Source organism: Cygnus atratus, chromosome 20, assembly GCF_013377495.2.
Source record: "Cygnus atratus isolate AKBS03 ecotype Queensland, Australia chromosome 20, CAtr_DNAZoo_HiC_assembly, whole genome shotgun sequence".
NCBI lineage: Eukaryota > Metazoa > Chordata > Aves > Anseriformes > Anatidae > Cygnus > Cygnus atratus.
Window position 1 is genome coordinate 4,807,355 of NC_066381.1, and position 23,770 is coordinate 4,831,124.

General features: G+C 39.5%; 1 protein-coding gene across 17 annotated transcripts in view; it reads left to right on the plus strand.

Annotated features, from left to right (window-relative positions):
* CUX1 (cut like homeobox 1) overlaps nt 1-23,770 on the plus strand; it is a 268,016-nt gene that overhangs the window by 159,878 nt on the left and 84,368 nt on the right. For all 17 annotated transcript variants that reach the window (XM_035559220.2, XM_035559233.2, XM_035559234.2 and 14 more), the window contains exons 9-10: nt 12,118-12,166; nt 23,130-23,234. In XM_035559220.2, coding sequence (XP_035415113.1) covers nt 12,118-12,166; nt 23,130-23,234 — 154 coding nt within the window. The remainder of the gene's footprint in view (nt 1-12,117; nt 12,167-23,129; nt 23,235-23,770) is intronic.

The window sequence follows — 23,770 nt, forward strand, 5'->3', positions numbered from 1 at the left end:
ATAGCCAGAGGGAAATACTTGTTTCAGTAGCTAGCAGAGAATAGGCTCAATCACCTATATTCACTCCTACAGCCAAAAGCACTAAAGCAATCCCCAAATACATCTTCCACTTGAATGCTGTGTTACTGCAGAGTCAACATCTAGCCTTTCCTTTGCACAGTGTGCATGTCTTTTACATAGATAAAGGAAAAAGATAATAAAAATAAGGTGTTTTTATCTAGATTCTGTCACTAAATAATGCTTTTTTGGTTTTGTGCTTAATGATAAAGCAGTGTCTAGATGCTACAGGTGCAGTTGTCAATGCAGGGAAGCAGGATATTATCATATTTGGGTGGCTATTAGTAAATGTGCTTGCAGGGATACACAAGGAACTTGATAAGAAATACAAAGTTGGAGATTATTTTGCCTACTGGACATGTTTATCTTGTTTCATGCCAGCAGACCCTTCAAAAAGTCATATAGGATGTTGTCACATACTCCATAGTGCCAGTTACCAAAGTCAGACAGAATAGACAGTCCAGAGGAGGCAGATAATCAAGAGAACTTGAGTTTTTCAGGTAAGATTGAGAGGGGTGTGGCTTTCTCTTCTTTAGTCCGTTACATTTACACTAATACATGTTCAGGCCACTGGAAAATTACCGTTTTCCACAAGGCAGGAGCTGATGTTCTGTCGTTGCCGCAGTGGTAAACAGTAATTTTCCCTTGATATATCCCCGTGGAGTGACATGTGTACATAAAATTGCCTCACTGTACTGTTTTATTTTCAAACTGACATAAATCTGTTTTACTGAATGTAGAATAAAGTAAGTTAAACAAAAGCTTTTTATAGGTTCTTACAGTGACGGACAAAGATACAGAATAGATAAGGGGAGAAATTAATAGATATCTAGATTTTCCAAATTACTGAGCTGCCCAGCTCAGCTCTTTTTGCAGTTAAGGAAAACAAGAAATGCTGAGCCTCTCTGGAAAGAAGCTCCTAAAGATGATTCGGGTATGTTACTGTAGTAAAAATTGTGAAAAGTGTCCAATTTTTGAAGTTATTTTTGTTTGAAAGAAAACAAACGTACAGACATATGTGATAGTAGCATTCATGTAAAATGAGAGAAGATTGTTCATTTTGTGATTGCAGCTACTCAGAACCTAAAGTCATTTTTCAGGTGTGACATGGTGATTCTTAAAATAAAATAAAAACAAACAATCAAGCAAACCATGACCTTGCCAAGATACATATACTCATTTTACATACTGTATCTACAGTGACATTGTTGAGTAAGTTAAAGTATTTGTGTGTATTTTTAGAGAATCTTTAATCAAAGCACAGACAATTCTTCCTGCTGATTCTTCAAGGTTTAAAATACACCATTCTGTTAAAAAAGAATGACAACTAAGATGCCTCCAATTAAGTTATCTAATTTTGGGTAATTGATGTGCTTTAACTCCATCAGTAAAAATAAGAAAATGTTGCAGGTGCTGTATTTCCAAAATCCCAAAATGTCCATTATTATTACTATTATGTGTTTGGAGAAATAATTATAAAACAGCTTGTGCAAGGTGTAGAGCAGCAGAGGTAATCAGTTAAGGCTTGGTCTTTAACAAAGTTCTCATTCTATATTTGTTGTACGTTTTTTTCAAGCCAAAGTAAAAATGACAAGTTCTGCTGTTGTGCAGCCTGTGCGTGTCCGTGGAAGGCATGTGTAGCCAGCAGTCGCGCTGAGTGAGCACAGCTTTCAGCCCAGCTTCTGAAGGAAATGAAGCTGCCATTGGCTTGGGGTCTGTTTTACTGCCAGCCTCCTCGGTGCTCAGTTTGCAGTTTATCAGCTCTCCTCCTAAATTAACTCGTAAGCTGATGATTGACTTCAACAGAAATTAACAGCATTAGAGATCCCCAGGACAGCGAGCTCTGGTGACTCTTGCAGGAATGGGGAGTGGATAGAAAAGACAACCGAGTAATCCATTTGAGTGGAGGGCTGCGATTTGAGAGCAGCAGTTACCTGTCCACTTGCTGGTTCATCAGCCGTGTACATGTTTCTGGAAGGCATCCATAATCCCTATTTCCATTTGTGGGCTGGGAAGGGAAGAGATGACATTTAGGAGATAAGGGAGTGACCTAGAAATATTGCAGGAGGAAGTAGCAATGGGGGGCAGTTAGAAAGCACAGATGGGACAGCTGATACTATTACAATAGGTACTGTCCAAACAACATTATAGGAACAATTGATAGGAAACAGTACTTTATTTGTATTCAGGCTTACGGGAGAATGTGTTATTTTAGCCACTGACTCAGCTCTGTGTAGAGCATCGCAGGAAACAGCATGCAAGATTTCAGGGTGTCAAATAAAACTCTGTTCCCGCCAAATCAGGTTTTGTAATAGTGCTGACTTGTTACTTTATATTGAGGATTTTGCTCATTGTAAACTCCAAATCATGAAAAAATACCTAAGAATACACATGACACTCCTTCAGAGGCTGTTGCTTTTCTTCCATCAGCCCAGTGCAGAGCACCTTTTTGGATCAAGCTAGCATTGACCAAGTCTTGTAAAATTTTGCACAAATGATTGCTGCTGTTTGATTCTTTAACAAATTAACTGACATTGATAGCTTTGTGAACAGACTTCGGAAGTGGCTAACTGCTGGCAGCAGAAATAGGCAGCCAGAGAGTGGGGAGTGGACCTGGAGCTTTAAAGCTCCCACCAACCCAGCAGGACATGTTCTGGAAGTCAGTGAAGTTCGTGGCAGATGGGAAGGTGTTCAGGTTTCTGAGTTAAGGAGCAAATTGAATTGAGTTACCATTAAGAAAACAATCACTTCTCAAAATGGTTTGCAAAGGATGGTTTAGATCAGGATTTCTCCACATGCAGACCACAAACCTATTAGTGGAATAAGTGGGCAAGAAAGGGGGTCCTCTGCATTGTCTGGCATGAGAAGCACTCTTCTTCTGCTTCTGTTGGGATCAGACAGAAATGAGAGGGTGGACAAGCTAGGAGACAAGGAGAAACTTGCTTTGTTTATGAGGACAGCAGCTTTTTAATAGAAGGACCTCTAAAGTTCATGTTTAAATCCTTGGGAAACAATGATTTCATCATCAAATCTAACTACAGAGTGTACCCAAAAGAGCCCAAATGAGTACAATGCAAGGACCATAAGGTTTAATAATTATGCAATCTTCATGTGATTAATAAGACTGCTGATTTCCCTCATCTTATCATCTGACTGCAACACTGTTTTGTATATTTGTTATCTCCATTATGTGTTGCAGTATGGGTAGATAAATAGAAATACCATGGAGGCAACAGGAAACAAAACAAAAATAATCAAACATGTTTATCACTAGAGCATTAAAATGGCTGCTGTGGCAGACACCAGATGAATTATGCAATACATAACTTAATTCTCTGGGCCACAGATGTTTCATTTTTCCTGCAAGAAGATGATTGAACCTTGAATGACAGTTTCAGGCAGTCTTTGATTGCTCTGTGGGTCACATGCTTGATATGACCTGCATTTGAGTTGCTTTCTACATGCTGTTGCTTTATAAAACATGTAAAATTGACATCATGTTGGCTGCTCAAGGCCAAGTCAGAAGTAATTCCATGCTTTTGATATGCTTTGTGTGTGAGCGAGGGAGAGGGAAGGGTGCCTGTGTTTAAATTCTGATACGTTATTGAATCAACTGGAGTCAGGAGAGGGGAATTGCAGCAAGCTCTTTCAATTTGTAATAGGAGGCACCAGGAAATACAGAGTTTGTTGCATCTGTGTCATCTTGTATTGTTAGAAAATCCTCAGAGCTGTAAGTAGCAGATCAGGCAGTGCCTCCTGCTACCCAGGGCACAGCACAGTGCAGATTGGCAATGGCCAGGAGGGCGAGTGGAAATGTTTGTTTGTCTAAATCAGCTCCTCTGAGCATGAATATTCTGCATATTCTGAAGCTGGAGATTGTGTTCCTCACCCTGAGGACTTCATCCTGCAAATTTAGTGGGTTTGTACTGATATTGGTGCAGTATGTCAATCACAGTGTGTGTGTCTCTGGGTATTAAAGCAGGTGGGAGTCAGGCATAAATACATCAAAAATTAAATATCCAGAAGTTCTTGTTTTTTACATAGCCTCTAAAGGCGGGTCCAAATGATTGCACCAGAACTGAATTGCTGAGATGCCTTGCCTTGCCTGCCGGTATTAGAGCCCGCAGGAGGATGAGCCCACACCTCCCACGTGAAGTCCGAGACTTCTTGTCGGCTCCACCAGAAGCTGGTGTGTAGCACCGAGTGTAGGTCAGTCCGAGGAGGTCATTTGTTTCTGCAGGTTTCAGGTGCAGAAATGATCTCGTGCTTCAGCAACCTTCTTCGAATTCCCCTGTGACCCAAAGGATTGTCGCCAGTAGCCTGCAGTGGGAGGGGACCCAGAATGATCCAAATCTGGACATTCCTAATAGCTGATTTTAACATTGCTCATAAGGCTTTGTGGGGTAAAGCAAAAATACATTGTGAAATAAGACAAGTTTGATCATGAGACTTGTAGAAAAGAGAGAGATTGCGTTTCTTTTCCTGTCTGATACTCCTTTCTGTAACAGGCAACGTGATGGCTGGGCACAGATCACAAAAAGACCTGTTCCTGTGGAGGGAAAACCAAAATGATAGTTGAATAGGGGGGTATTTAAATGGAGCAATGAGCAGTTTGGGGAGTTCAGGATTCATGTTGGCTGTGGTACAAAATATATCAATATGCAGTACGTAAGAAAATAGTATTGTCGTTGAATAAAAAAGATGTGCCATCTATTTATAGATCGGGCTAGTTTTTAATGCAGCCAGGATGCCTTCACTCTTCTTTATTCCAGCTGCTTACGTTAAGCATTCTTCTCTGGTTTGGGAAGTGTGCCAGGGGCATGTGTGTGTAAAACTATGGGACTTACAGCTCTGGGATTCCATGAGCTGATATTTTCTCTTATATATAATTCGTGGGGTTTTTTGGTGTGATATTGGGCTAATAATTGGTGTCATTCATAGCAATTTTTCTCTGTAAAAATGATTAATAAAACACTGCTGATCTTTAGAAACTCTGCTCCCTAGTGTATCGCTGAAATAAAGCTGATTTCTATTGTATATAAAACTTCATAATTGTAAACATGATTTTCTTATCCTTGAAAAGCCTGACTTAAGCCATGGAAGAGAAAACAAAGTGATGTAGGGGTTTTCTTAGAAAGCGGCTCTTCTACAGACTAACAGAGGTTTTATTCTGTACAGGTGTTTTTTTCCTTCTAACAATCAAGATGATTTTTGTATTGTCCAAGCATTGCTCTGTATCTTGAGCTTTATAAGCAGTTTCTTTAACCTCAATCAATATTTGATGATCACTTGACATCTTTCAAGCACCTAGGACATCATTTATTTGAAGATCATACCTACAGCTGGTGCAACTGCTTGATGCTGCTACTTATGATACTAACCCGGTGTGCTTAATGAGAAATGCTTGCATGAAATTTAGTTTATTTTTCAGTTTGAAAATCTGTATGCAGCGCACTACATCGATACAAGGCTGACAATGAGAGGAAACACAAATTAATTCCACAAAATTAAAAAAAAAAAAAGAAGCATTGAATCTCTCTCCTTTTTGCTAGGGAAAGAATTTGATTTAGTATAGGATAACTGCATGGGGGTGTCTGGACAGTGTACACTGGACATTTAACCATTCCCCAGATTAATTCAGATGACGTATTGTGTAATCGCTGGAGCACCTGAAACCAGCGTTCCTTTGATCTCTCAATTTAAAGCCTTCAGTGTTTCACTGCTTAGCAGAGAGAGGATTTTTTCTTCAATTGAGTTCCTAGGAAAGGAAACACCCAATTCATTACTAAAGTTGGTGGATTTATGAATCCCTGAACAGAGAAATTCTTTTACGAGAGGCCTGGATTTATATGACATTGGAAAAAGTATTATCTGATCTGAAGATCCTTAGAGGGTTGTTGTGAAAGAAAATATTAACCTATAGCTCTTGCAATTTGAAAAGTAGATTTGAGAACTTACTACTAAAAAGTGTGTGAGTTCTTGCCTTTTGATGTGCTGTACAGGTTATGCTGAAATAATTTTTTCTTTCTTTGTACAACCTTTGTGTCTGTGACTTTTAGAGGCCCTATTAGCAAAAAATGTGGATTTATCTAATACGGTTGTTTGTTGGATTAGAAACATTATGAATTCTAAAAAGGCCTAAACTATGTGTACAGCAATGTTCCTAAGATGCAAGATGAATGGAATTGGTTGTGATTTTCTATTACATCCTGTCAAAATCTTTTTAAGATCTTAAGTGTGTTAAGTTCCTCATAAGGTGCTCCTAGAAATGAAGCAAGCCAGCACTACATGCACCTTTGCATGGTCACCGACGTGCAGCAATTAAATAAGGGAACCTACCAGCAGAGTCTTGAACTTGGGTAGGAAATTTGTTACCATTTTTTTGCTTAGAGAAAAAATAAAATTTAATATTCAAATGCTGGAAATGCTCATGTGCCCGGAGTGAATGCTCTTATCATTGGACTTCAGGCAATTCTGATGTTGTTTAGTGATCCGAAATTACCTCCTAGACCCAGAAACTTTTCCTGATAAAAATTTTACTGAAACTCTAAAAAATAATAATAATTTTAAAAGTCCAATACACTGCATTTTTTGAGTGTTCTGGCCCTTCCTTCTTCTCTTCTTCCCTCCCATATGTCCCAAATAACTTCCCAGTTTGCCTTGTGCTAGCAGTGCTAGATTACACTGCCTCTAATTTTAAGAGGGTAAGATGTTTACCTAATTCTGCCAAATTCTGCTTTGTGGTGACTACCAATACATGTTAGTAGTAGGATTTTTCTTCCCCCCATCCCTCCTTTTTTTTTTGTTAAACATAAATGCACATTAGTTGATAATGTATGCTTTTAGTTTGAAATTGACTGCGTAAATGTTTTAGTAATTAGAACATTTTAACAAGCCCCACTGGCTCCATATACCGTTTGCTCTGACCAATAAACTTATACATGTTTTTAAAGAAAACAAATGTGTGGGAAAAAACGCTGTTTGTTTTTTGCCAAACCAAAACATTAATCTGCCCTGCTAGTGAAGTTTCTTGGCCATGCCGTTGACTGCAATTTCAAAAGTGTCATCTGTGTTTTTCAGTTCTTCCATGTATAAAGAATCCAACAGCAGTTCCCTTCAAGGTTCAGTAAGTTCAAATGTTTAGGGGGCTGTAGCCACAAGATTTGACAAACCACTCACTTGTCATGTTGATAAAAAAGGAATTGTTTCTGCCTCTTTAAGCTAGTATCTAAATGAAGGAGTCAGATCAACTGGATTTTAATTATAAAGTCCACATTCTTCTTGCTTGCAAGTGAATAGCTTCATGGTGTTTAGGGTTTTCATCTGATTTATTTAGAAGATGAGATTGAGCTGCTTCCATTTTACCAATACTTGAATTTGCTTGCTTGTTGTGCTGTTCAAACTTAATCGGTTAACTTGATCTTAAAAAGAAAATTGAACCTTTTTGTGTTTTTGACTTCCCATAAGCAATTGAATTGAATAAGCGTTTGTTGTTGTGTGTTTTGTTGTTGGTTTGGTTTTTTTTTGAACTACTTAAGTTGTGGAGTGTTTTTTGGTTGTTTGTTTGTTTGTTTTGTAGATGGCACGTTAGTTTTGAGGGCTCCTTCATAAATGGCAAAAACTTACACCTTGTAAAATCTATACCTTTTAACAAGCTTGGTTTTTTTACTTCAGATACAGTTACAAAAGAAATAGTAGAATATTTTGTGGTCATGCTGTTTTAACAGTTCAAATTCCTTTTATTTGTTCCCACTTATTTTATAGCTTCAAATGCTTGAACTGAAAATTTGATTTGCTACATTGGTTTGCTAAGTTCCTTAGCTTGAAAGTGTTGAAACTTAGAACAAACTATCTTTAATACAGACTGAAACCGTCTTGTTTACATGATTACTTTTGCTGTAACAAAGGGAGTATAAGGACCTAGATCAGACTAACGATAATACCATCTGTGGAGTGGGAAAACACAGGATAGATAATATTAATTCCTGAAAACAGCTTTTACCCATTCTCTTTCTCATGATCTATTTTAATGTTAAGAAAGAACCACCCTTGACAAACCCTGAATACTGTTGGTGTTAATCTTGGCCATTGTGATGTGGAAATCTGTTCTAAAACACCATAAATATTAGTGTAAAAGATTCTCTCACTTCTAACTACCCTCATTTTCTGTATTCATGCAAAGAAGGAACTTTGTGGTTTGTTTTTTTTTCCCTTGCCTTCAGCTCTTGGGTTGATGGGGGGTATCTAGGCACTCAACAAGAGGCCAAGTCATCTTTGCTTCAGGAATTGAGAAGGTTAAAAGTAAAATCATCAGATCTGTGACTCTTGTAGGTGAGTGTAACTCATCTGCAATGACTTTGGTCAGAAATTTAGGATTGATATAACCACGTTTGCTAAACTTGGCCGTTGTTTTCTGTAAGGTTCCCATCAGATTTTCAATGAAAACCTGTAGGACATGATGCCATTAGCCTTGAGCTGGATGGTGCTTTACCTGTCAAATAGTTCCACTGAAATAAAGAGAAATACTGAAATCAGAAGGTCTGAAAATGAGGAAATGTTATGGATGGTGGATACATCAAAAATGGCCTGTGTGGGCCTAATCCACTGATCCGGAGTGGGATTTCCTCATGCCTTGCAGGTTTGAGTTCGACACAGTGCTTTGTAAACAATAAATCAATGCAAGTTGTTTCTGTGAGTGCATAAAAGGTGTAAGAACTATAATTTATTTTATAATAAATACTTCTGCTCAGCAAACAGCGAATGTAGCTATTAGAGACTTTCTCAAATAAGTGATTTTAGACTGCTGAGTGCCAGCTACCGATGTGGGAGTTGAGCTTTTAAAATGAAAAGACTGAATTCCTTTTGAAGATTCTTCTGAATGCTGTTGACACTTGTGCTTGGAAAGAATACAGAGTAATTTAATTCATTGCTTCACTTAAAGATAACGTTTATGGTTGCAGCATTAACCTTGGTTGGTGTGCAGACTGCTAGGCTGGAGGTGTTCCGCTTGAATTTTTTTGGAGATGTCACATCCTGTCGTTAGGTGTGTGGAGAAAGATTGCGTGGGGAAAAGCTGGATAGAAAAAATGCCTGGGTGAAAGGGAGCTCAGGACCAGGCAGCTGGTTTGTCTGGGTGCAAGGACAAAGGGACAATTTTGCCCTTGGCTACAGTTTGACACTCTACCGGATTCAGTCAGAATTATCTGCGGACACTGAAGGGCAGAAATGTCATTTTTATGGCATGCTATATCCTCAGTCGCTTTTTTTTGTAATTGACTGCGTATACCAGTGCTGTAATAGAGCTCTTAAATCCTGACCCCAGCCGAAATGGCATACAAATACCAGTATTAATACTTGTGTCCGTTGTAAACAGAGGACTGTCCTGGGGCCTCACCCCGCTCCTCAGGCTCCGGCCTGTGTGCCAGCCTCCTCCCTGAGGCCTCACACCCCTCGGCCGGCCCTGCTGCTCTGCTGCCCGTCATTCCCTCTCCCTTGTTCCTCTGACCACAGACATCCCTCTGCTTCTCCTCCTGACTGCGCAAATCCTCCCCTGGCACGCTTCTCCCACAGGCTGCCAGCAGCGATGGCAGTTCATGCGGGCAGGGCCTTCCCAGGCCAGCTCTGGTTCTCCAGGAGTTGGCGCTCAGTTTTCCTCGTTCCCTTGGAGTCTAAGGGCTTATAATTTCCATTTGCAGCTGTATGCCCTAGACATACATTTCTTAAGGTTTAAATGTTGCTGTAATGCGTGCAGAATCTTGTGTTTCCCTGCCCTCAGCTTCCTTCACTTGCCTCTGTGACCTTTACAGGTGGCTAAGGGTCCTCTGGTGAGTCCAGACCCCCTCATATACCTCTTTTCTGCATCAGAGCCGCCTTCTTTTCTCTGCAGCCAAAACTCTCCCTTGGCTGGACTAAAAAATGGCCCTTTTGCTACAAAAGCAGAGCACTTTTCTTTTCCTCGCCCAGGAATTTGTGAGTCCTTTGCTCTTCTTGGGCTCTGTAGTTTTTCAGACCTTTGGCTGCTACCTGACACCAGCGTTCCCCTGTTTTGGGGGGAAAGGCAGGGATTTTATTGCTCTTCAGACCCTACAAAGAAGCAAGCGGAAACTGGGTTCACTCGAGCTGCAGCCGGCGTACTGGAGTGGGACGCTCCCAGCTCTGGTCCGGGAGGCGTGTGACACAATCCAGACGTCGTTTACTGGCTCCATATAACCTGAGGCATTCACACATAAATTCAGCCCGAATACATAAGCTTATATAAAGAGGATCCTTAAACTATCCCAGCTAAAAATATTTGTAAAATGCTGGGAAACGTGGTGGGTTTTTTTTGTGCGTTTGGATGGTTTCTTCCCTCTGATCTCTGTTACAGATGCATACTGGGGTCATCTGCATGTTCTTATGGACTTTGTTCGTGAGATGTAATTTCCTTATGGGGTTTACAGGATGGACAAGCATTTTGGGTCTTGATTCTAAACAAAAGGCTAAAGAGATCAAAAATACTAATGTAGGCTTATCTGAACCTGTCTGGGTTGGTCTTCTTGTTAGTCCCTGCACACTTTAAGTCCTTACTTGTCCAGAGAGTGATTGTTCAATTCAGTAACTAATGTCTATTATATATTATTAATTCAAAACATCTTGTGCATGATCTCTTTCCAGTGTAACAACATACTAGCTTCTCCTGCATGAGGAAATACACATTAATCTGTTTTTCATTATTGTCCAAAAGATTTTTCAAAAGGCAATTCATGTTGCCTCAAAATTAAAGGCTATAATTAATAAATCATTTTCCATTTATTTATATACATACACATTTACTTATTGTGATCTTTTACTGCATTTCCTTAAGTGTGCATGCAGAAACCTAAAAAGCTGTTGAAGAGTAAGTCAATGTTCAGTGTAATGATCCAGTGTCAAGTGTGCCAGTACTCCTGTGTACTTCAATTAACCGTCTTTCCCAGCAAACACGTGCACAGAAAAATGGATTTTCTTTGGGATCAGCCAAAAAACAAAACCTGACTTTTCTGCATTGGCAGGGGAAGGGAATTCCAGTATTTCACAGCTTTTACTGACAATAATCTGCTGCAGATTAAAAACAAAAAACAGACATGATGGTGTTGGCAGATTGCAAAAGGACTTGCTGGTTAAAGCTGCTGTTCATAGGAGATGAGGATCGTGTTTATTGCATCCATATGGTCCACAGATACAAGACCGGCAAGTGTCTGGGGAGAAGTAATATGTCTTAATATACTGATACAGAACATACTTAGAGCTATGTAGGCCCTTTGGCTGGTACCTTTCGCAGGTGAGAGTATCACTGAAATATTTGCCCATGATTCAGTGTGATGATACAAATGATTGCTTAACCATCAGATCCATTTGTGTGAGCAAAGTCTTAGAAATGCTGGAGTTTGTAAAGGATTGGGACTGGTAGTTGGCATCTAGCACACACATATGATTGATCTATTTTGTTCTTAACTGTATAGTTTTCAATCCTTTGATTTCCTGTTCAACTTTGTAAAGTGCATTAAAAGCCTGAGTCTAAATTTAGTTTCATTAATTTCTGTCAAAAATCTCTCTTCTCTATAATTTAAAATCCTAGGTCTCTTTGACTTCATGATTTTTTTTTCTAAGCAGAATGTAGAGCCAAACTTCTAGGCACACTGAAACAGAAGAATACATGTTGTGCACATACGCAGGTAGTTGACTGAAGAGCTATAGCCTCGGACTTCTCCGTAATAATCCTTTTGAAGCACTTTTATATCTAGGAAAGGTGGCAGCCCTTCTGCAGAAAGTTTGGGAGTAAGATCTAATAAATATGCTCAAATATCGACATGCCACTTCACTGGTAAAAGGAAACAGGCAAAAAATTTGGAGACTTGCAAAGCAGTCCAGAGCTGAAACCCAAGAGAATTTCACCAGTCAAAAGCTTAGCTGCTCAGTCTTCACTGTGTCCTTTAAAAAAAATAAATGTATTGTTTGTATGAATGTTGCAATTGTACAAAGCATGAACTCATGTAACATTCTTCATGTGATAACAGCACTTCTGCTCTCTTGTTCTCCCAGGGCTGATGAAATCGAGATGATCATGACAGACCTTGAAAGAGCAAATCAGGTAGGATTTAAAAATTAGTTTCTCATAAAATTCTGAATATGACTTTGTTTTTTCCTCTCTTCTTTAGGATATCATGACAGTTCTTTTATATGCACTTAGCAGTTGTAACTGTAGAATAAGAAAATACTCAAATTTAGAGAAAAATACAGATCTTTGGGGATACTCTTTAAGTATTATATGCACAGAGGATTAGTGTTTGCCATATATTTACCTTCTAATAATTTAAATTTGTTTGCCACTATAGTTTTTCTTGGTTTTATGTTTCTAATACCATTTTACTTGTCCCTACCGAGATGTAGCAGCTAACTGGTTTACCCAAACCACATCTCAATGATTTATACACAATTTTTACATATTTTGAAGAGTGTGAAGTGGCTTGCACAAGAACTGTGAATTTTCAAATATGTCATTTTATCCAGGTCAGCTTATGTTCAGCTGCTGGTCACCAGCTGATCATCACATTGGAAGCTTTACAGAAGGGATTAAAAGTAACTTTCAGGCTTAAAAGTGTTTGTTATATGTATTACATTCAAGGTGCATTTTACAAGGATTTGTTTCAGAAATACTGAAAAAACATCCTTCGAAAACCAAGATCCCCTAACGGTATTAGTGGGATTTTTTTTTTTTTGAGCCAGACTCTTGCTACTGTAATCTTTTCTCCTTGCCTGAGCTCCTTCCATGCACCTCCCATCTCTGATGTGTCCTTTCTATCAAGAACCAGGATAAAGGTGTGATGGGGCTGTGGTTATTGATGCAAGGAAACTGGAATTGCACTGGTGTGAGGGCAGGTTGATCACTGGCTGAGCAGAAAGGGTAGCAACACCTTGGGTTATTAAAGGCAATCATTATTTTTGGTTCATCCTGCTGCTTATCTTCTCCTCACCTTTCCTTTGCTAGAGGAGCATCAGCACTGTCAGGGCAGCCCTGAGCTAGGGAGGCCTGACCCCTGCCACTGCTACAGCTTCTGGAGGCTTCTCTGGACTTCGCTTTTTCCTTTATTTTCTGACATGTTTTATTGGCATGTTAATTTTTAGCAAGGGTCAGATCAGACTGTGTCATGCAGAATAAAGAAACTCCAATTTGTTCCTGCAGTGCTAATTTGTTGGACTGTGAAATGTCTGCTGCATTCCCTAGCAGTGCACACACTCCTGAGAAAGTGGCACAATTGTATAGAACTATTTTAAAATAAAAATTGGAAAAAAAATAAATTTCCAACACACGAGCAAAGTGCCCTTTTGGTCCATTCTATACACTGAGTAACTGTACAAGGTGATGAGGAAAATGCGCATGGACATGCAGATTCCCAGGTGGTACATGAAACAGGTGATGGTTTCATAGAGAGAAACCTCAACCAGGCGTTTCTTAGTCAGAGAGCTTCATTAATCCATCTGTCAGGTAAGGTCAGAGATTGCAGATCATAAGTCGCTCAGGTTATGGTTTTATAATCCAATTTAAGCTTACCCAAGAGCAGCTTGCTTCCAGTTGCACAGAGGGAGGGATGTACAGTCATGGGTTGGGGTTAAGTGGAGGATTGTCTCTTTAGATAAGTTAACCAGTCATGAATCTTAGCCTCAGTCCTTTTATTCCAAACCCTGGCCTGCATAATATCTTGTTATGTGTGATTGGATAATCACAGCAAGTATATTATCCTTTACATTAGTTCTGTATAAATTGGAAAAATATGAATGAGGTAGAAGGCAGATTTGTAAGTTGTTGGGTTGATTATACAGTCAGTAAAGGAAAATTGAGTTTTGTACAGTGGGTTTTTAGTTCTGTCAAAGATCTTTTGTAGACAGCATTAAATATTTATGAAAGTGCTAGTAATTATTTGAAAATCCGTAGACTTCTTAGAAATGATGTAGGTGTTAAAAGATGTTTTTGTAGAATTATTTTGTAATTTCTGCAAAGGCAGCACATTTTTCAAAGTTGTAGCAATGATTTACCTAGTAGTTTTTTTCTTTTCTCTGAATAGAAAGATTGTTGTAATTAAAGAACAGGTATTTCTTATTTCCTCGTTGCCATACTAAAATAGAAGATAACCATTTACATAGAAATGCTGAAGATATTTTGCTACCTTACTGGAACAAACCTGTAATGATTGTTTTTTTGTGTTTTTTTTTTTTTTTTAACTTTATTGGGATTTTTTTTTAGCGAGTCGAAATTTGTAACTGCTCATGTGCATAATCCTTATTTCTGTCGTAATTTGGTAAATTCTGGATTTGTACATAAACATCAGTGTGCAATTCATCCAAACTGCTGTAATGCCAGTAGAGGTGATTTGTTCTCCTCTTTCCCCATTTTCCTCTCCTGTCCTTCCCAGTCGGGGCTGCGATTTACCCATCCCCTCCCTAGCATCACCTTTTGCAACTGGGGACCTTTCACTGAGTCCATTGAGCTCACTGACTGCAAAAGAGCATGAATTTGGGGTGAGAGGGGCAGGTTCATTTTCTGTGGGATTGGGAAGTTGATGCAACTCACCAAAACCTGGGACAAGCAGCAGCAGCAAGGGGAGGAACACGAGGAGTGTGTTGGAGCAGGGAAGGAAGGGCGAATTCGCTGGTGGGGAGCAGCCGCTGGAGTAGCACAGCTGGTTGCCAGACCATCCTGATAGTCCTTATTTGTGCAATGCTTTACCTTTATACAACACTTCTGTAAATTATACCTAAGTAATCTTTGCAGCAGCCTCACTTTACAGTTGGAAAAAAAAATGAAAGAAATTAAATCAAGTGCACAGGCCAAAAAGTGAGTTTGCATCAGACTGAAGTGTTACAATTGCAGAAACAAGTACTTAACATAATTATGCATTTAATAGTTAAATTAACATTTCCTTTTACCATTTCAGTAAGTACTTATTCCCCATTATTAAGGCTACCTTTAAAGAGTAATGCTCAGCATGACTCCTACTCTGAGGCTAAATAGACTGCCTTGCTGATTTTGATGTGATACTTTGCTGTTCTGGAATTAAGACTGACCCAAACTGGACTGGGATTCACAGTAGGAGTTTACAGAACTGCAAAATGTTTCTGCTGAAAACATGGAATATGTTTTCTCTAACTTCTTAAATATCAGATACTTCGTGAAAATCCCCTTTTCCTTTATTGCCCCTTTTAAATCCAGGGTTGATATTCATGAACTTCCTTTGCTTTACACGAGGACACCCTCCTGACTTAAAGAGAGGTGGGAAATGCTGCTTCCCTCTCCAGTTGTACAGAGATGAGTGGGTGGATGTACTCACACTCATCCAGGTTTCCATATTCAGGCTGATGGAAGCTGTGGGGACTGAGTTAATGTGATTCCTACCCTCACGTCCTGTTGGGTAAAGCATAGCACCTGCATGGACCATCCTTGGAGTCTTTGGACTCCATCACCTCTCTTCTCCCACTGTTTTTTCTTCATTTAGATCCTCAAATTGTTTCATGCAGGAGCTTTCTGGGCTTGTTTGGGTGCTATCACAACACCGTCACCCCCAGAAGAAATGACTAGCTCATAGAAATAATTACCTTTGAATACCAGGAAGCTTTGCAATTTGCTGCTTAGAAACAAAAAGGGGTAGTGACCAAAAAATTATATTCCTCTTCACTGAAATTTGGAGTATAAATTGAATTTTGCCCCAGACCGTACCCCTAACCAAAGAGAAATAAATCCCTGGCTTGAGCAGAGCGAGCTGCCTGCTGGGCAGAGGAGTCTGGAGGCGGGTGCCCTGGTGCTGGAGGTAGCGATGCAGTGGCAGCATGGCTGTTCAGATGACAGACCTTCATCAGCTGCTAATCCAGACACTCGGTACGGGTAATCTAAGAGCTCGAGTGGTGTTCTGCAGCAGGGATAGTCTTGCTCAGGCTGGCAGAGCTCAAAGAGAGGAACTCAAGTACAGCAATTTGCACCAACTGTTAGGGTGAGGCAGGTCCTGGCGAGGACGCGGGTGTCAGTGGTGGTCTGCTTTGAAGTCTGGAGAGGTGTAAATCAATACAAAAAGGACAAGACTGGTGCATAAAAGTGGCTTCTTCTCATGTGTCTCCCTCAAGAGGAGCAATTAAGTAGCTCCATAATGAGTAGCTTTAGCAGGGGTGTAAGGTCTGAAGGTGTGCACCCAGCAGCCCCCTCTTGCTCGAGCAGTGAGATGCTACTGCATCGTCTGCACAACAGCAGGAGGGCTGAGGGCAGGAGGGCTGAGGGCAGCAGCAGCTGGCTCTGCAGGATCTCTCTGTTTCTCTCAGTCCCCGAGGTTGTATGACTTGGGTCTGTGAAGAAACAAAGTCAAAATATAACAACATGCAATAGGCGTTGCTCATTTTCACTTTACTAACCAGCCAGCTCAGTAGCGAAAATAACCCTGAGAGCTCACCCTCACGTTTCCATGAAGATTTAATAATCCTCTAGTTTGGGGAAGGGACTCATTTTATTAAGATTTCATTTTGCACAATAAATCACTGCATATTTTCTGATATGCTACGAAGTATAATAATAAATAATTAAAACTAAACTACCCTTACTTGTCAAAATAAATGATTTATCATAGTTTGGGATATAACATCGCTGAATTTTTTATTGTTTGATTCCCAGAATATTACCATTTTCAATCAGTAAAGTTAATGAAGCTCCAGTGTACTTTTCTGTATATACAACAGTTACAGTTGTATGAATGTATATTTTGTATAAATATTTATGATTAGCTCTTTTCTGTACCTTTTCAAGTTTATACCTTGCTCATAAGTGTTTATGGCAGTAAGTTGTGATATTTGGGATGACAAATTTATTCAAATGAATTATCCTGTTTCTATATTTTATCTAGCAACTTGGAGTCACCCAGTTGCACATGAGAAACACTGAAATTTCTGCTATAAACAGTCACTGAGGTTTCTGTTAAAAATAATCATTTCCGGGGTGTGAAAACAGAAATGCTTGGGAGTGTTTCATTTAAGAAAAAGATGAGTCTCATTTTAATGTTTTAGTATTGGGTCTAAGTTTGTAGTTTCATGTCATTGATGTATCCACATCTGCTGACTTCGTACACTCAGTTCACATTATTTAGAAAAAAAGAGTCTTTGGACTTTGTATTTTTTAATCCTTAGGAGGAAATCGACTTGCAAAAAAGTCTCAGATACAGGTATTCTTAGATTTTGAGAGTAATAACAGAAAAAGAACATGAGTTATTTTTTCTGTACACTGCATTGTGGAAGTTATAGAAAAATAATTAATGGTGTTCTTTTTTTCCTTCTGTGTCTGTGCCATGTTATCCCTTTGGAAAAGCAAAATGTTTCCATTGATTTTTCTTTCCGTATTCACAGTGCTGATCATGTTCCCAGATTTCTTCTGCTTATTTTTTGGAGGGAAAAAAAGCAAAATACAGGAACTTCTGTTATCAATAAAACAAGACCAACTGCTCTTTCTAAAATACATAACCATTTTTTAAAGAATCTGGGCTGAATCAGTAGCATGTATTCCAAAGAAATAGATTTTCAGTTCTATAGGGGAAAAACTAACGATTTTTAACATTTTTTTAATCAAACTATAATTACAATAAGTAATCAAACTATCATTACAATAAGTAAAACAGCTGTAGAAGAAGAAACAAAATTGTTGTAGAAGTAGAAACAGTCTCACTAGGTCAGCTTTGCAAGAATCCTGTTCTCAAGGTGTTTTTTTTTTTTATCTCTTTTTCATTGGTTATGGTGCCTTCCTATCTCTAACAAATCACATTGGCAAATGGTTTGCAAAGATATTCCCACTAAGTGAGATTGCTATAAAATATGTATGTTTTCAAGCAGCAGATGGAATAAATTCTCCTCTTTCATTTAGCAACACAAATGCAGCAGAATATAGGTGGTGGAAGTACTGCACAGGGGAGTGATGCTCTGAACCACCAGTGGTAGCAAAACCGGTGACAAGGCAGTCCTTTTTGCGTTCCCATGAAGATGGGTATTAATCTTGACATGATTCCTTCATCTGCACCAAGGCGAACACAGATAGTGCCAGAGTATTTGCTTTTTATTTGTGACTGCCTTTGCAATGAGCTAGAGCTTCTGCTGACGTGGTATGCCACAGCTCTCCTGAATTTGGTGAAGCTATGCCATTTTATAGCAGATGAGGTCATTCACTTAATTCTGTGATTTAATTTCACTGTCTGTAAAATGGGAATAATAACATTTACTTTATAAAGCGCGTGGAGATCCTCGCATGGAAAAGGACTGTATAAAGGCAAAATATGGTCAATATTATTTTCATACAAACATGGGAGTTTCCTGTAAATGCTTGGATTTCAGTTGGGAATACATTTATCTGGCAGCCTTTCAGTGTGGAAAGAAAAGCAGAATAGCCTGGAGACAAGAATGAAGACAACCCAACCTCTTCTGTTTGTTGGTTGTTGTTTTGTCTTGTTTTTTTTTCTTATTTAATTCTCCATTGCTGAAAAAAAATAGGTGCCAGAGCCCTGGAGAGTCTTTCATGTCACAGATTTTCTGATAACCTTCCTGTTGTTTTGTGAAAGCTGGGGAGGTTTAAAGGTTTTGAAATAAATTTGTGTATCTCAAAAGTGAGAAAAAGTTTAAAGCACATTGAAACAGTGTGCCTTAAATGATCTTGTACTCCAAGAAACATGGCTTTTGTGGTGGCTTGCAAGTAAGACGGCATGAACTTCAAGCACTTAAAACTGAGCATGATGATTACTGCCATAACGGGGCTCATTGATTTCAACAGATTTACTTGTGAAAATATACACCCCTAGCCCATAGGAAGATTGTGCCACGTACAGCCCTGGATTTAGCATGTAATAAGAAAGCATAGTTTGCCTCATGGAATTTTAAGGGAAAGATTATACTTTTTGCTTGTAAGTATCTCATTTTCCTATTCACACCACTGGTCTTTGATCAAATTAACATTTTACTGTGAGTAGAAGAGCACTCAGTTCATGCTATTCATTATCTTGTCAAGAAACAATGAGAATAATTTAAACAGAATATATTGTGTAAGGCTTTTTATTTTTTTTTAATTGGAAAGCACACGGCAACATTATGATCATGACCTACTGGCTTCACTGGGAAGAGTGTAATATTTACATACTATATTAAGGAGAATGAATGTATTTTGAAATATTTTGTTACCAGGGAGGGAACTCTAGGCTTGAAAATGAGCAGTATAGAAATTAGGAGGAATTGCTTGACTGAGGTATCCAGAAAAATGGCATTTTCTAGATAGTGTTGAATTTGAGTGGTCTTTATCAAGACCAGGACTGTGGCTGTCGTGGACTTCAGGGTTTGTCTAGGCTCATCATAGATTCTGAAGTAAGAAAGAGAGTGTTTTAGCACTGGATGATGAAACACAACTGTACTATGGAATACATATTTCTCAGCTAAAATAAGATGTTTCACACAAAGAGAAGGTTGTGTGAACTTTCCAGTGGCTCTGAGTTGTGCAAGATTGCTAGGTTTTAGCCATTTTCCATACTGGGCGTCTGTCTCTGGCTGCATACTCTTTTTTTTTTTATTCAGGAAAAATTGTTCAACCATTTCTAAGGACAAGATTAGGAAAAAAAAATCTAGTTTTTCCCACATGTTAGGAGTCGTTCTTGCTGTTTTGGTGAGGAGCCTGCTGTGCCCAAATTTAAGAGAAGGGGCTTGGCACTTGATGAGGGAGGGTTTGCCTTTTTCTCAGGGTTGTATCTTCTGTTGCTTCAAGTAGCAAGGAAAAAAAAAAAAAAAGCCCCAATTTTGGCCGGTCTGTAAATGCCTGAAAAAAACAGAGTTCACACAAACTCAACAGAATCTGGTTTGAATTTGTGGGCTTTGATGTCCGTGTCTGTCCCAAGCACACTGCTGCCTATAAGTGCGCCAGCCGGGTGAACATTAACCAGCCAGGTTTCATTTCTTTTTGGTGTAATGAGCCGATGCCATTTTGACGTGGGGCACTGGGCGGGAAGGGGGACAGGAGCAATGTTGGGGTGAGAGCAGGAGGACCACAAGGACCAGGAGGTAGAGAAGAAAGAGGCTGTGCTGGGGAGGTTGGAGTGAGAAGGCGCAGGGAGGAAGGAGAAGGACCAGGACAGGGCTGCTTCGAGGAAAGTTGGAGAAGAACCAGCGAGGGAAAGAGGAAGGAGGAGAGCATCAGGGTAAGACAAATTTTGGAAGTTTGTGTTTGTTTGTTGGGTCGCTCAAGGCACAAGCTTGCTTTGGCCAGCTTGCAGCTAAAGGCACCATTAAGTTCTCAGGAGACCAAAATACCACTTGATTTTAGAAGGGGACAAATGCCAGAAAGACTTTAGAAGGGGACAAAATGACAAGCAGAGAGGGGTGGGAGTCAAAGAAGCAGGATGAGGATTGCAGAACACAGGGTGCCTGTCCTGCCTGGTGGGCAGCAGCAATACTCAGGGGGTGAGAAATGGGGCAAAACTCAGGAGCCGTGCAGCGAGGTCTGGAGGAGCCAACGTTGGCACCGCCACGCCGAGCACCTGGCTGGAAGTACACTGGGGTCTGGGGAACCCATGTAGCTCAAAATGGGGCTTTGTGACAGCACATTCATTAATGTTTCTGAAGTGCTTAGGTCCTGTAATGGGGAAAAGCGGGGTAAAGCCCAGGAGGAAGCGATTAATTCTGTCTGCAGAGGGGGGTAGGATTAGTTTTCAGTAAATAAGCCACAGAGGTCACACGCTGAATGAGAACAAAACAAAATATTCATTCGCTGAGCAATATACATCCTGAGAGTTGTATGAAGTAGGAGGTCTCGTTGGAAAATAGAAATAGCATCGTAGTGGGGAGTTACCGATGCCTCGCAAAGCTGTGAGCACAGGGGAGGCTGAACATGCAGGCAGTCTCGAGCTGGGCTTTTCAAAACTTCTAAGTGCTCCATTTTGAAACCATACCATTCTTTTAATAGGTTTTTGTGTGTAATTTATAATTTATATCGCAATAGCACCCAAAAGTGCTTCCCAGACGCTGAACACATCTATAATTCTGACTCTAAAGAGCTTAAGTTCTGGGGGGGAAAAAAACACAGAAAAATGGACCAGTATTTCCCAAACAGAATTGCCCAAAGTTTCCGTTGATGCATTTTTAACAATATGTAGTATGAAATCTTGTCTAATATTATTCACAGGATTACAACAGGTGTTCTGAATTGGCTGGGGAGGCTTTGCAGAAAGGGCAGCTGACAGCTTACTGTATATGCAGATGTAACATCTATTAGAAATATCCTCTGTGGTTTGCTTGCATGCAAGCTGAATAGATTCTCAAAACAATGCTGCTGTGAATAGAAGCCATCAGCAGAATTGCTTAAGGCTGCAAAACCCATTACTTATACAACAGTAGATGCAAGAGCCAGTACCACAGTGCAGTAACTTGTCCTGCTTTGCTGTAGTTGCTTAGCAGTTATTCGATCAATATATTCACGTCCATATCTAACAAAATGCAAGAAAATAAATTATCTCAATCCATATTGTTAGCTCAGTTTTTATCCTAATCTTATGCAGTTGCATAAACAGCATAAACTTTCTCTTTTTCCGTCTATCTTGTTAATGCTGCTACCATTTTATTCATGCCCACAATAGGTTGCATCCCGTGCTTTGATTATTAGAGCCATGTTACTGTACTTTTTACAATTACATTTTAATTACAGCTGTAGAACCTATGCAAAATCATTTAATATAATGTTGTGAGCAAATAGCGCAGATGATGTACTTAGTATTTGATTGCTGTTAGTTTACTGATTGATTAAACATGCAGGCAGAGGCTCTGCTTTGACTAGTAAGTCAAAGACCATGCACGTACAGAAGGGTATACAGGTTTTTATACTCACTATGTTTAAATGACTTTGGTTTTCAAAAGGATTAGCTGAAAAAGAGAGGAGTCCAGCACACAGAAATACGACAGTTTTGGTGGTTTAAAAATAGAAGTGTGATTTTTTTTTTCAATTAAGGAAAGGACAGGACCCATCAGTGTAAAGGGCAAAAGCTAGCAAAGAGAAGTTCTGGCCTTGATTGGGGGCGATTTGTGGGTTTGGAAGGTTGATGATACGTCTTGGAAGTGGAGATAGCTGTGGGATTTTAGCTGTTTTCTGGTGAATGTGTGGTGTGATTTGCATGCAGCCCAGGTGGAAAGCAATGATTACTCAAGGAGGTAAGCAGCGTGTTTTGAAAAAAGAGTGAAGAGACTGGCCAGAAGGAATATATACTGTAAAAACAACCAGGTGTTGTTCCACTTGTCTTAACAGAAGCTAATATGCAGTTATGGAAAAGACTTTGCTATTTATTGCCTGAAGTTACTGATCCATCTGTCTCTACCCAAACTCTTGTACAGATAATCTTTCCTCATAATTCTGCATTTCTCCTTTCAGTTATTACTCAATATTTGTATGGCAATTTCATCTGGTGGCCAAGTCACAGGCTTATTAGATACCATGTAAATCCTCAGCAATTCGTAACTGATCTGTGCAAAATTGTCAGTTTAGGGTTAAATATTGTTGAATAAATAGACCTGCTGAAAGAACAGAATCTAACAATTCATGTTTTGGGAAATAATTACTGAAGAAAGACAGCCCACAACATTGTATGTGTGTTAGAGAGAATGGTCAGAATATCTTTTAATTCAGCATTTACCCATGAGAATTATTCCCATGAGGAACCTTGCAATAAAATCTGCTTGGTCTATGAGAATAGAAAGAAATTGAATAAAAAGACTCCATTTCCACTTGTATTTATTCAGTCTGGGAAATTCAGTGGGCCGCAGCATTAGTATCAGCAGGGGATTCCTTGCTCCTAGCGTTAAATTACTGTCATAATCGCTCAATTATTTCTTCCTTGTACTGTTTAAAATAAAAATCCATCACATTCTATGTTTTTTTCTAACATTTATTAGGTTGAGTGTTTAGGAAAATCAATTATATTCAGTCAGGCATGAATTGATGAATGTTCTTGTAATAATTGTCAGTTGTTAAACTGAATGTACTTTCTCTTTTCACCCCTTTTCATTTCCTTCAGAGGGCAGAGGTGGCTCAGAGAGAGGCAGAGACCTTAAGGGAGCAGCTCTCGTCAGCTAACAAATCTCTCCAACTCGCTACGCAGATCCAGAAGGCACCTGATGTGGTGAGAGAAAATATTTACTGACTCTTACAGGTTTCTGACATTCCTGCAGTACAGCTCTTTCAATTTATGCTCGCAGCTATAAAAATATCTGTTTGGAATAATATTTTAACTGAAATGGAATTGTGTTCTTTTGGGATTGCAGTTTTGTTAGACTTCTAAGGGGGCTGGTAGCTGCAAAAGACCATGAAAAGGACAGAAATCGTTCTGCTCCATGGTGACCAGTATGATGATCTGCTGCTGCCAGACCAGACAGATAGCACAACTCTTAGAAATTATTTCATGTTTATAGGAGCTTCAGCAGAGGAAAAATGAAGCAGCAATGCTGTATAACAAAGAGTGTTCTGATGGGCCATTAACACATGCTTGCCTTGAGCACAGAGCTTTAGGCCAAGGGGCTTTAACCAGTTTTTTCGAAACGGCATTAGTGGGTCTGGTTGCATGCCCATGTCTGTGTTTTCTTATTCTTAGCATTATAGGCTGCCAGAGAAACTGGAAATGAAAGTCAGTATCACTCTCTTTTTTACTGATTATACCTA